At 37.8% G+C, this 13,388-nt stretch overlaps 1 protein-coding gene across 3 annotated transcripts in view; it reads right to left on the reverse strand.

The window, feature by feature from the left end:
* The window catches only part of TENM1 (teneurin transmembrane protein 1), a 657,629-nt gene that overhangs the window by 109,651 nt on the left and 534,590 nt on the right, over positions 1-13,388 (reverse strand). For all 3 annotated transcript variants that reach the window (XM_030934095.1, XM_030934096.1, XM_030934094.1), the window contains one exon: positions 10,591-10,823. In XM_030934095.1, the coding sequence (XP_030789955.1) occupies positions 10,591-10,823 (233 nt within the window). The remainder of the gene's footprint in view (positions 1-10,590; positions 10,824-13,388) is intronic.

Genomic DNA, 13,388 nt, shown 5'->3' on the forward strand with positions numbered 1-13,388 from the left:
ATAAAAGAATCAGGGTGAGGAGTAATCTATATGGTATGGTTTCCTTTTATGTAAGGGAAAAATATATATACAGTTCCGGAAGGAATCTCAAAAGCCTGTTAAAATTGGTTATCTTTACAGAGAGAGACCTGGGTATGTGGGTTTGTGGCAAAGAAGCCTGAAATTTCTTTTGTATCTTTCTATATAGTTAGAACTATCAAACCATAGACATTTATTACTTTTACATTTTTATGTTTCAATGTCAATAGTGCTTATCTAGATGGGGGAATTGTGGGCCTTTTAAATTTTTCTTTCTTTCTGCTACTTTTTTAAAAAAATAATAAATGTAATCGAAAGATCTTTTGCTACTGGCCTGCCAGGATTCTTTCAAGGTCTTCCACTTAGGTTTCTTCCATGACTTATGGTATTACCCCTTCAGCAGGTCTCCTGTAACATTCTCAGGTGGGAGTAACCCATTGTCAACCATCAGCACTATGACACTCCTTCTCGGAGAGCTGTCATCTATGGAAACAGAGAGCTGAGTCCTCAGAAATCGGGCCATCGGACAAGACAGGGTGTGTGTGTGAGAAAATAACATACATATATTTTAAGAAAAATGCAAAAGTTGCATTTTATTTAATAACTAGACATCATCAACTCAAAAAATAATATCTGGTCTTTTGTTGAATTATAATAAATGCTCAGAAAATTAAAGAGAAGAAAATAAAAGTCACTTAGAATTTCTTATGCTCTTAGTAGCAATTATAATTGCTAACATTTACATATACTCCCTTTCAAACTTTCTCTCTCTATATAAATATATAATATATAGCAATATATATATTATATAATATATAATATACATATTACCCTTATACCCTTACAGATGAGGCAGCACACAGTACACACAGCTTTGTGTCCTGAACTTTTCACTGAATGTTATTTTGTGAATATCTTCCTTATATCTGCAGGGGTGTACCAAGGTTTGGGGGAGCAGGTGGGAGTGGTTGGTTCTGGGTATAGAGAGTAAGGGGAAGTGCATTTTCTGTTGAAATCTTGAAAAACAATAATAAACCTGGTGAATAGTAGGTCTGTTTTCACAATCAACATTCGCTGGAAATTCTAAATAACGTCAGTGATAAAATACTCCTACTACTGTCCCATCCCCCTTTAGTATGCCACTTATATCCACCCAGTTCTGATTAGGGAAGAGAGGAGACAAAAGGGTGGATTTCTATCTAGGAGAGATAGACTGAGGGCTGCTGCAAGGGGCTCAGTGTTAGCCAGGGAGTCACTGAAAGATGGGATGAAGAGGAGACATTTCAAACATCCCCTATTTCTGCTTAGATCTGTCCAGCTTAGTTAACTTTTAAACATATGCTTGACGTAAAAAAAAAAAAAAGGCAGCTGACTATGAGTCACTCCTGTTTTTTTTTTTTTCTTTTTTAAACAAAAAAACCCAGAAGCTGTCTTTATGTTGCATTTAACTTATGTCATTAATGATGCTGTTTGTAAGTGCCCTGAGTAGTGACATCTATAAGCCCTGGGATGAAGTGGTCAAAAATGCAATCAATTGTTCAGTTAAAAATAAAAAATGAACGTCCTTACTCTATTTCCAGCTGTGTTTTAGCCTGTGACAGTGTTAAATTCATGGATTTCCAAAGAAATCTTAGTTTGCTGCATCATGTTGTTTGAATTTTACACTATACAACTACTAATTTATCCAGTATTTCTGGAGGATCAATGAAGCTAAAATGATCTTTTATGACTCCGCTGGTGTGGAGTGAATATTCTGCATTCCCTGGGAAGTCAACACACTGTAGACTTCAGATTCCTTCAAAAATCAGCAAAGCATGCTAGACTCACCAGGAAATGACTTCCCAATTTCTTTAATTTTATTGTCAGCTCCATGCATTTGGTAATCGTGAAATTACTGGACCATCTTGTATTGATGGTGGAGCAATATGGAGCCATGATCAAAGTTCAACTCTAATACAGCTTTATGTTTTAGAATCTTAAAAACAAACATTTTGTATGGAAAGAAATGTCCTAATTAACTTCTGAAGAATTTGTACATTAAAACATCTTACCCTGCTGGAGAAGACTGATAAAGCAAACGTACTACCTTCTGCTGAAGAGAAATTGTATTTAGAAGGAACTTGCTATTCTCATAAAACTTTTAATAGGAAGAAGTGAATCAAATTCCTTAATTACCATTTTATGGTTGGTAAAAGGGCAAATTACATGCCATCCATTTCTAAACTTCTAAATGTCTCTGGTGCTTTTAATTAAAGCTGCCATCTAGAAACTACTAAAGCAATTTTACACAATTAGTTATTTATAGGTTACCATAATACACCACTCAAAATATGATTTAAGTGATTTGCAGCCTGTTAGTGTATGATCTCTGTCACTTTTTTGGCAGGGGTGAGGAGGACTCTTCTTTCTCATCAGCTGAGGCAGATAAGAAAGGTGTGACATTGAGGAGTTGTGGTAGGGAAGCAAAGTTATTTTGGCTAGCGATCTTAAATAAAAAGAGGAACCACAATTCCAAGTTGTCAGTCTTTGCTTGTAGGCGTCCAAGTTTTATTCTAGACAATACTGCAGAGGTGAAGTATATCAGTGCTATTCCTCCACCTCTTCCCACTTTGCAGCTATTCTGCCACATACCTAGCACCACACTTCTCCATGCATGCTACCTTCAGTGATTCCCATCTAGGCTTGTCTTCCTCAGGTGATCTTGTCAATCCAAACATATCCATCTTCTGCTCCATTCCCTCCAGGCCCCCATAAAGTGTTTTAATGAAGAATTAACATGCTGCTCTCATAGACAATTCCCTGCACTACATACTAAGTTCACATCTGAAGAAAATCCTCATGGAATGAATTTAATTGTGAAATAGTAGGCTGCTAAGGGAATTACTTTAGTTAGATGGACCTTGTGAGGCTCCCCAAAATACAACATGTACAAGGAACCAACACTAGAATTGCTGCATCTCAAGGTGAGGAGGGGCCGGCTAGTCAAATCACATACAACATGTGAATTCCATCCTACCTTGACTCTTGCTTCTTCTGTGGCACCCATCCTACCTAGAAATTATCAAGTCTCAGATTGACCTACAAGGACATAATGTTTCCTTCCTTCCAAAGTAACTTATTCCATATGTGGGTCACTATTATAATTATTATTACTATAGCAACAAAACAGCAAGACTGATCATAACAGTAGGTGATACTGTTATGTAATACAGTAACATACTTTATGCTGGGTGTCACACTAGGCAATTTACATACATTATCTAACAACCCCATTGTGTAGGCACTATTACTAGTCTTCCAACTTTACAGATGAGGAATCTGAAGCTCAGAGAAGTTAGGTGACTTGCCTAAGGTCACATATTTAATTAGCAGTGGATCTGGGATTTGCATCCATTTCTATTTGACTCCAAAACCTGAAAAATTATCTACCATGTTATCTGGCCTCTAAAATATTACCTCTGTGTTTGCTAGAATCTGATGCATACATGAAAATTAAGACAAATGCAGAAGAAAAAGTCATTTAATAATGCATCCGTGGCTTTATAAAATTTGAATAAACTTAATATAGGTCTTCTCAACCATGGATGCTACCTAGACCAAACAGGCAATGAGCCAAGGCTAGATGTAAGTGCCTTCCTTTTGTCTGACTTCTCTCACCAACAGCTTATGGCTTTGGGATTGCAACAGAACAGGCCGGAAGGTCCTCAAGTTCCAGTTGCTGACATAATCTAAGGCCAAAATCTTTTGACTACCCTAAGCAGATGCATTAGATGAATTGTGCATTAAAAACAGGTTAAGCTCTAATTCTGGTTGCATAATAGGCACTAACTCTTCTGTTAGTTACAGTAAGCTGAGAGACCAGTAACAGCGTTAGAGACAGAAAGCCCCCTAAATGAAAACAGCACAAGAACATTGAGGGATAAAGAACAAATATTTTGCCTGAATTTTAAGGCTTTATCAAACATATTTTTTTCAAGATGTTTCTGATTCTCAAACAAGGTTGTTGGAGTAAAATTCTCATAAGAAATGTCTTGAATCTGGGCTAGGAATTTGGCCATGGGTGGTAGAATAATGTCTTACCCAGAAGAAAGACTTCAGTAAGTACCTCTCCCAAACCTTTCCCACTTACACCCTCATTTTCAGCAGAACAGTTCCACTTCTCTGAGAACACTGAGACTATCTGGATGAAGAATCATCACTCTTCTAGCTTCTCCTACCTACAAACTGATCCTCATCCCTATACCCTACACATAACTGCTTCAGTCTCCCTTCCTATTCTAGGCCTACTTCCTTCCAGTTTCCTGCATGCTTTGATTTATACCCTGTCTTCTTTATCTTTCCACTGACTGATAAACATTGCCACATCTCCCCTTATAGAAAAAGGCTTCCTGAGCTCATTGGCCTCCCACAATTTATCACTCCCCATCTCTCACATTCAAGGTTCTCAGAAGACTGATCTTCACCAGTGATATTTATTTTCTCATCTTTCATGGGCTCATCAAATGACAAAAATCTGGCTTCCACCTCTACCACCATCCAAACCACCAATGGCAGGGTCACCAATGAACTCCTCATTGCCTAATGCAATAGCTACGAATGTGTGACATTCGATGTTGTTTTTCACACCTCCTTGAAATTAACTACTCTCTGGCTTCTTGGACAGTGCGCTCTTTTGGTCCACCACCATTTTTTCTGAAGGTTTCTGCTCTGTTTCCTTCATTAGATCCCCTTCCATTGCCAATCTTATACAGATGAGTAAGTACTCCCTGTCATTTCTTTGCCCCAGTTTTGCTCCAGTGCATTTATTACCCTGTCACCAACATTATCAAAAACGCATGCATAAGGTGGACATCTCTCCTGCTTCAAATCCTTTCCCTATAGGATAAAATCCAAACTTCCTTTTCTTGCTTCTGCCCCCCTTTCCTATTACTCTCCAATATTCTTACTCTAAGAATACTGAATTATTTGCAGTTTCTTAAATATACCATTCTTTTCATCCATGCTATGGCTTACCTGTAATTTTGTTGAGGGCTGTCCCTAGTGTCGATCCAAGATGGATCATATGCTAAAGGAATTTAGGAAAAACCATACCACTTCCATTGAACAGGAAAACCAAAAGAACATTCTATGCCTGTTTCTTTACTACACTCTCTCCCGCATAGACACCAATGACATCAACAAAAAGTCATTGATTATAATCTTAGCATCTTTCCATTAACCCCAAATATAACTTTTCACAATAGCATGCAGATGACAGGAGAATGAGTAGGGCTTCAGGATGCGCTTCAACTAGATCTGGATAGGGACAAAAACAGATTGTTTGTGTCTAGACTTTATTATTCCCAGATTTCTTAATTTACAATAAAGTTAAGATGAATCCCGTAAGGTTAGTGTCATGTATACCCTAAAAACACTTTTGGAAGCCGTCAAGATTTAAGGATCACTTCCTTCCTATGGAACAGCTCAGAGGCTGTTTGCACTTGTCTGGATATTTCCTAAGTTCTGTTCCTGCTGAGTTCTGAGGTCAGTTTGCCTGAAGATGTACATGAAAACAGAGATATAACCCTTGGTGAGGTCCAAGATAACCTAATTAAGTCATTGATTAATTTCATACTGTCCAGTCACTCCTTCACCCTCTGTATCTACTTAAAAAAATAAATGCATCCAGCTTGTCACAAATTTTATTTTATATCCCCACCTAGTACCATTTCACATTCTGCTTAAGTACTTGGTCATCTATTACATGACTCATTAGTTTGGGTTCTCTGTAGAATTAAAGAAAGTTGCAGTAAAAATAATAAATGGAACCTAAGTTTCAACTACATCATCCATGCATGTTTTAAAAGCATCTTTCAAAGTCAATTCAAACTCATATACAATGCCAGGGATTAGTACTCTGTCAACCTCTTTTCTAAACTTTTTTTCTTTGTCCCATTACATTGAAGTATTGATGAGTAAAATGGCAAATGTTTCTCTTTACTGGGATTCAGATCAAAGTGCATAAAACTACATCAGATAAAGACTTCCTCCCAGGAGAAGTACCCAGGGGCTATCATATGAAATTCTATTTGGCGACGCTTCCATTTCCATTTTTCCTTCAAACAAAATTTGTAGTTAATACTGTAGTCAAGAAATTTAATAAAATGAAGGTTTCCTGCCTGTGTCCCTTAAGGAAAATTTGGTGAAGTTTCTAATTACAGAATCTTCCAAAGAGAAGTGACAAGGTTTCCTGGAGATTTATTTGAATAATTACATTTACAGAGTATGCAAATGCTATCTATGTAGTGCACTATGGGTACACTACTAGGTCAGAAAAAATCTGAGAAATTGTTTTAATAGGAAAAGGAAACTAGACTAAAAGTTATTTATCTTGTAAATAAAAATATTTTGTTCCCATTGAATACATGTCCTCAGATTGAAAAGCAATTTTTTCCCAATATTTCCAACCTTCCCAGAGATCATGGATTTTAGCAGAAAGGCAGACAGTGTGGTATGGTGAAGTAAACCGTGGCCCAGGTGGGCGGATCACGAGGTCAGGAGTTCGCGACCAGCCTGACCAACATGGTGAAACCCTGTCTCTACTAAAAATACAAAAATTAGCCAGGCGTGGTGGCCCCTTCCTGTAATCCCAGCTACTCAGGAGGCTGAGGCAGGAGAATCCCTTGAACCTGGGAGGCAGAGGTTGCAGTGAGCCAAGATCGTGCCACTGCATGCCAGCCTGGGTGACAGCGAGACTTTGTCTCAAAAAAAAAAAAAAAAAATGGCATCATAGGTTTTTCGGAGTCAGGCAGACCTGGTTTGAATTCCAGTGTTGTTATCTGTAAACTGTGTGATACTGGGTAAATTTCTTTTTTAAAAAATAACTTTTATTTTAGGTTTAGTGGTACATGTGCAGGTATGTCCGGGTAAATTTCTTAACCTGTCTGATTTTCTATTTCCTCTTCTGTACAATGGGAATAATACTATTTACACCATGCATTGTTGTGAAGATCAGAGAAACTGTGTGTAAAATATCTAGCACAGTGTATGGCACACAGTAGGCACTGAGCAAGTTATAGCTACAGTTATTTTAATACATTAGAGCTGAAAGGCAGATCATCCTGAGCCCTTCAGTTCACAACTGAGGAATTTCAGGACCCAGTGTTTAAATGCCCAATGTCATAAAATTAGTCATTGGCACCATTCAGCCTGTCTATCTTGGTGTTCAGCTAAATGAAACCACAGTGAGGTACACTGACTTGCATGGAGTCACTGAAAGAAACCATGGGCATTACACGTATTGAAAACGAAAGTCCAGGCTCCCTCACCTGGTATTTACCAAAACTTGCTGCCATTGCTAACAAAAACAAAAAACAAAACAAAACAAAAAAAAAAACCAAACACAAAACAAAAACAAAACCAAAACAAAAAAATCCCATGGCTTCTGACCTATTACCTTTTGCTGACTGTTTTTTAACCCCACTGGATAATTTACTCCGAATTTAGAATGAATGATCTCAAAAGCAAATTTTATTTCATCCTATTTTTAGAATAGATTTAGAGAGTAAATTAGTTGTCGTACAGATTAACATTTATTTGCGTTACCTTGCGTAATTAAGGACATGTTGGGGAGCCTTCCTATAATTGCAGTATGTTGCTTGTTAAAGTCTTAGAGCTAGCTCTCTTCCCTAACCTAGAAATGGTGCTCCCTAGATGTACATTTCCATTTTCTACTGATCTGCAGCTTTTTTTTATTAGCTTCTAGGTGGAGGGAAAAATCAAACCTCTCCTTAAAGAAATCCATTAAACGTTTGCTGTCTACTAAGTCGAAGGAAGAGGGAGCTGATGTACAGGGTCGTTTTAAAGCAAAAAACAAACAAATTGGGCCTTCTTGAGAGACAAAGAATCACTAACAGGGTCTTCAAACATTGTTAGCATGGTTGAAGGAGATGTGGTGGCTACCTAGTGTGAACCACAAATCCCACTCCTTTAAGCATTCTAGTTCACTCACTGGATCAAAGCAGATGTTGACAACACCAGCTTCCGGAACGTTATGTGTAAGCTGTCCCAGATGGATTAGACATTTAGCTGTCTGAAGTCTGGGCTAGATGTTCTCAGGGCTCCTTATTGCTTTGGAATGAATGAAGTGTACCAGATTATGGCAAAGGAAGCTCTTGGATAGAAACATGAGTAAATCAAGCCAAAGGAAAATGTAGTAGTGGCTATGACAAGAAGAAAAACTTAGTTTAATATTAGCTTTAATAGATACATAATTTCATATTATGTATAATAAAGTGCTGAAATTTCATAAATTTCAGCACTCTCATTACTGATGCTTCAAGAATTCATGTAAATCCTGTTCATCAGCACTTTATTATTGCTGCTTTCCAAGAAAAAAAAAAGCTGCAGTGAACCAATTATTTGCTTTATTTGGAAAAGCTGAAATATTCATTCTCTATGTGGCAGGTTGAATGTGGTAGTTGAGGTGAGTGGTTTTCAAACTAGCAGCAACTCAGGAGGATGTCAATTTAAGGCACAATACAAGCTTGATTCCTCTCTACTTTTTATGCAGAAATCTTTATAATACCCTCAAGAATTTTAAACCTGTGTAAAAGGTGAGACTCAGCCTAACGTATTTTCTTGAAAGATGAGCTGATCATATGTTGCACCCGAGTTATTTATTCATTCATTAAATATGTATTGTGGACCCACTATGTATAAGGAAAGAGCTGGCACAGAGAAATAAAGAAAAAATTTACCATAATACTTGGGGGAGGCGGGGGCTTGTGTTCCCTTAGGGAAAATAAATCACCCCCTGTAAACACCATTGAAATTCCTTTTAGGAATTCCTGGCATAGATAAGAGTACTTAATTGATCAATTACACAATAAATATGTGTAGTGGGTCCCACACTATGCTAGAAGTTGGTGGGGAAGTGGGGAAGATTCCAAAATATTAGATGTGGTTTCCCATCTCAAGCAACTTATTTCAGTAGAAAAAATCTCCCATTCATGAAAGCACTGGAAGCAAAAGAAGGCAAAATAAAATCAAGTGCTAATTGTGTAGTGTAGACACTGTTAAATAAATTCAGATTTAATGGTATGGGGTTAGCCAGAGGGGCTTTATAAAAGATAAAGGCCTTGAAGAAAGTGAAGGCTTTAAACTGTGATACAAGTAGGAATTCAATCCCAATATAGCAAATGTCAAATGGTTAAAGAGTAACCTCTTAAAATTTAAAGTAATAAGTGACCATCTAATAAATTAAACACACTGACCTCACTACATTTATTGGCATGGAAAGACGTTCATAATACATTGTGTGTAAAACAGGTTACAGAACAGCATTGTATAATATGATTCTACTCTTAGAGAATTAAAATATCTGATATGCATTGAAAAAGTCTAGAAGGATAAATACTAAAATGTTAACAGTGGTTTTCTACATAAGCCTACAATGGTAGACTTATGGGTGATTTTAATTAAATTTTTTTGTTCTCCCTTTTCTAATTTTTCTGCAACAAATGTTTGTATTATTTGTATAATAACTAAGAAAACACTGGCTTTGTAAGCCAAGTAAAATGAATAATTTCTAAAAATCACTAACATAAATGCACGCATGTATGCATGTGTGCACACACACACACACACACACACACACACACACACACACATCTTGGAGACGGAACTGAGAAGAGTAGTTAAATAATTAAGATGGCAGGGTCAATGATATATGATGACAGACTTAAAAGTTGACTATCCTTCAACTTTGTGGCCTAAGATTGGCATATGATTCAATCCAGAAAAACCAGAAGTTAATTGGGAGACACAGATTTGTTCACTAGATTCTAGGCAATTAAATTGAAGGTTGGTCCTTGAAGACTGAGAAGTAAATTTAGGACAAATAAAAATAAGTCCAAACTCCCACAGAAGGCAACAGAAAACAATTGAAATTTGTTATTCTAGAGGCAATATCAACTGAAAATATAAGTAATTTCCAGAATGATTCAGATAAATTAATGGAAGAAAAGTTCATTGAAGATTCACAATTTTGTTAAGCAAAAGTCAAGAACGTTTAGGGTCTGTGAGATATTCAACATACTTAACAGTGGTGGAAGATAGGCACAGACCTTATCCCAAGCAGCAGGCTGAAGAGCCAAAGCAGGGGCCTGCAGGCTCTCTGGTGGCTCAGGTTAACCCTTTAGTTGCTGGACTGTAGGGAGTTTCCAGGAGGTAACTCTGGGGTGGGTTGGGGTGCCAGGGAGGCACTCTGAGGGTTCTGGCTAGTATTTATCAACTAGAAAAGGAAGCATTTCATTCTTTTAATAACAGTTATAACCATACTAATGTATATTGGCTAAAAATGCATTATGTGCCTTGGATGTGTCTACTGGGACAGACTTCAGTATTTTGGCTCTCAGAGGCAAAATATTGAGATTAGCGGATGGGCTAAAGAGTGGCAACAGTCTCAGGATTTTATAAAGTCAAATAAAATCTTTAGATGACCCAAGGGTGTGTGTGTGTGTGTGTGTGTGTGTGTGTGTGTGTGTGTGTGTGTATATATATATATATATATATTTTTTTTTTTTTTTTTACCTCGAGGGCTATTCAGTGAAGCTTCTGATGCTCTCCCACCATCTCCACAATGACTCTGGTCAAAGGGAAGGCACTGATCACCAGTTCCTGCCACCACTTCAAAATTCTTGGACAGATCTTTCGTCTCCACAAGAGATTTCAACTTGTAGACTTTGCGAGTATTGGTGTCTGATAGATAGAGTGACTCAGACACAGGGTCCATAGCCAGATAGTATTTGTGAGCAGGACTTGTGCTAAGGAAGAGAAAAGTAAAGTTATTCAAGGCAATTTTTCAACATGAACCCCCTGGGCTCAGCCTTTTGTCACAAATGGAAAAAACTTTTGATAGATGAGTGAATTCATTTATCTTCCTTCTTAAGTATCAAGGCAAGGGATACTTCTCTGTTTTTGTAATAGTGGGTCTAGTTATGAAACAAATCTAATGTGTACTGCTAACCCATAATGATGCTGACATTCCAATACCATCCATTTGGGGGTAGAAAGAAACAGAATACAGGAAATCTCAGGAAATAATTTTTCTCTTATTATCCATACTGTTATCCAATTACCTACTAGATGACTTCTGGGTGCCTCAGTCACCTTAAACTCAACATATCCAAAACAGAAGTTACTTTCTTTTCCTGCTTTCCCCATCCCTCATAAACCGACTTCCTCTCTCTTGGGCTTCCTGCCTCACTTGTGGACAATACCATCCTCCCAGGCCCCAGTTGTCAATTGAAAGGCATGTCCAAAGCTCAAGGAGTGTCAGTAAGGGAGGATCATGCTGGAGATATACTGCCAAACTTCTTTGCAAGCTTCCCTTTTTCAATTGACTACCACACTTTTCTAATTTGTTTTTTGTTCTTTCAGGACATAATGGAACTGGTTATATTTAACCTTTTAAAAGTTATAATGGCAATCATATGATTGTGTAATCGCATAGTTATACCTCCTAAAAGTGACCCTAAAGTTACCTTGTTTGGATTTTGGCACTCTTGAAACTTTTCTATTACATATTCACATGGAATCTCAAGTTATTTTTATCTGTACAGATGGCTGAGTTTGTTTATTATTTTGATTCTTCCTAATTTCAGTTTTTCAATGGCTACAATAACCTTAGTTTTGGAGACATTTTACTTGAACCTAAGGTTCGTGTAATATTGACATCATCCAAACCCCAAATGTGGAAGTCATCCCTAATCCCTCTTTTGCTCTCCACATGCAATTGTATCTGTAAACTAACTTTCAGAAACATGCTCATCTTCCATCCCTATGCCATTACATTAGTCCTATCTTTCATCATCTCTGGCCTGGAATATTTTCTATAGATCGACATGTAGGATGTGTTTTTGAAATCTTAAATCATTTTTTCCCATGCTGCCTGCAGAGTTATTCTGATCATTTGGCTCCCATCTTTAAAAACTTTTTAATGTTTCTTGGTGTGTTAGCCAAGCCTTTCCTCTCTTAGTTCATTCTCACATACCTTTTGAAGCTTTATTTGGGCATCATCTCCTGAAGGAAACTTTCCCAGTCTTCCCTTCTCCAGTCTGGGTTATTTGCATTATCTTACCTCTATTCTGGGGATTACATATCATATTAAATTATTTGTTTATGTGTTGTTTGCATCTCCCTCTCCTGCCCTGCCTGTCGCAATAAAGCTTGGTGGAGAGCAATCCTGTCTTGTTTATCTCTGATATGCTCATTGCCCATACCTCTGCCTAGCACCCAGTTGTCAAAGCCAGAAACCAGAAGCCATTCTTTTCTACCTCCTTCTTTCCACCATTTCCCACATTCAGTGAAAGGTGGTTTTTAAATTCTACTTTCTAAATTCTTCTCCAGTCTACTCACTTCTTTTTATCTCTGCCGTTATTACTCTAAGGCCTCATTATCTCTCATCTGAACTACTTCATTGGTACCATTGCAGTACTGTGTGTTTGTTTACTAATTCATTAAAAATCATTTATTAAGTGCATACAATGTATCCAAGAACTGTGCTATGTTCTAGAGACCTACTTGTGTGCAAGATACACACGGTTTCTTTCTTTATGAAACTCACAGTCTAGTGGGAGAGACAGATAAGTAGACAGGATATGACTACCATGAGTCCAAGTATTATGACAGGAGAAACAGAGGGAAAGAAATTAGTAAAGAGGAGGGACTTGTGTCTTAGCAGCACCTATCATATGGTATTAGCATTAGTTTTAAAACTTATTAAATGAAGTCCATACTTATTAGATTTCCTTAGTTTTTACCTAATGTTTTTCTGTTCCAGGATCCCATCCACGATAACAAATTATATTTAGTTGTCATGTCTTCTTAGGCTCTTCTGTGCTGTGACAGTTTCTCAGACTTTTCTTGCTTTTGATGACCTTAACAGTTTTGAGGAGTACTGGTCAGGTATTTTGTAGAATACCCTTGACTGAAACGTGTCTGATTGTTTTTTCTTTTTTTTTTTTTTTGAGACGGAGTCTTGCTCTGTCGCCCAGGCTGGAGTGCAGTGGCCGGATCTCAGCTCACTGCAAGCTCCGCCTCCCGGGTTTACGCCATTCTCCTGCCTCAGCCTCCCGAGTAGCTGGGACTACAGGCGCCAGCCACCTCGCCCGGCTAGCTTTTTGTATTTTTCAGTAGAGACGGGGTTTCACCGTGTTAGCCAGGATGGTCTCAAACTCCTGACCTCGTGATCCGCCCGTCTCGGCCTCCCAATGATTGTTTTTTCTTATAGTTAGACAGGGATGATAGGCTTTTGGGAGGACGATCACAGAGGTAATAAAGTGCCATCCTGATTATATTATATCAAGGGTACATACTACCAACATGAT

This window comes from Rhinopithecus roxellana, chromosome 7 (genome assembly GCF_007565055.1).
Source record: "Rhinopithecus roxellana isolate Shanxi Qingling chromosome 7, ASM756505v1, whole genome shotgun sequence".
NCBI lineage: Eukaryota > Metazoa > Chordata > Mammalia > Primates > Cercopithecidae > Rhinopithecus > Rhinopithecus roxellana.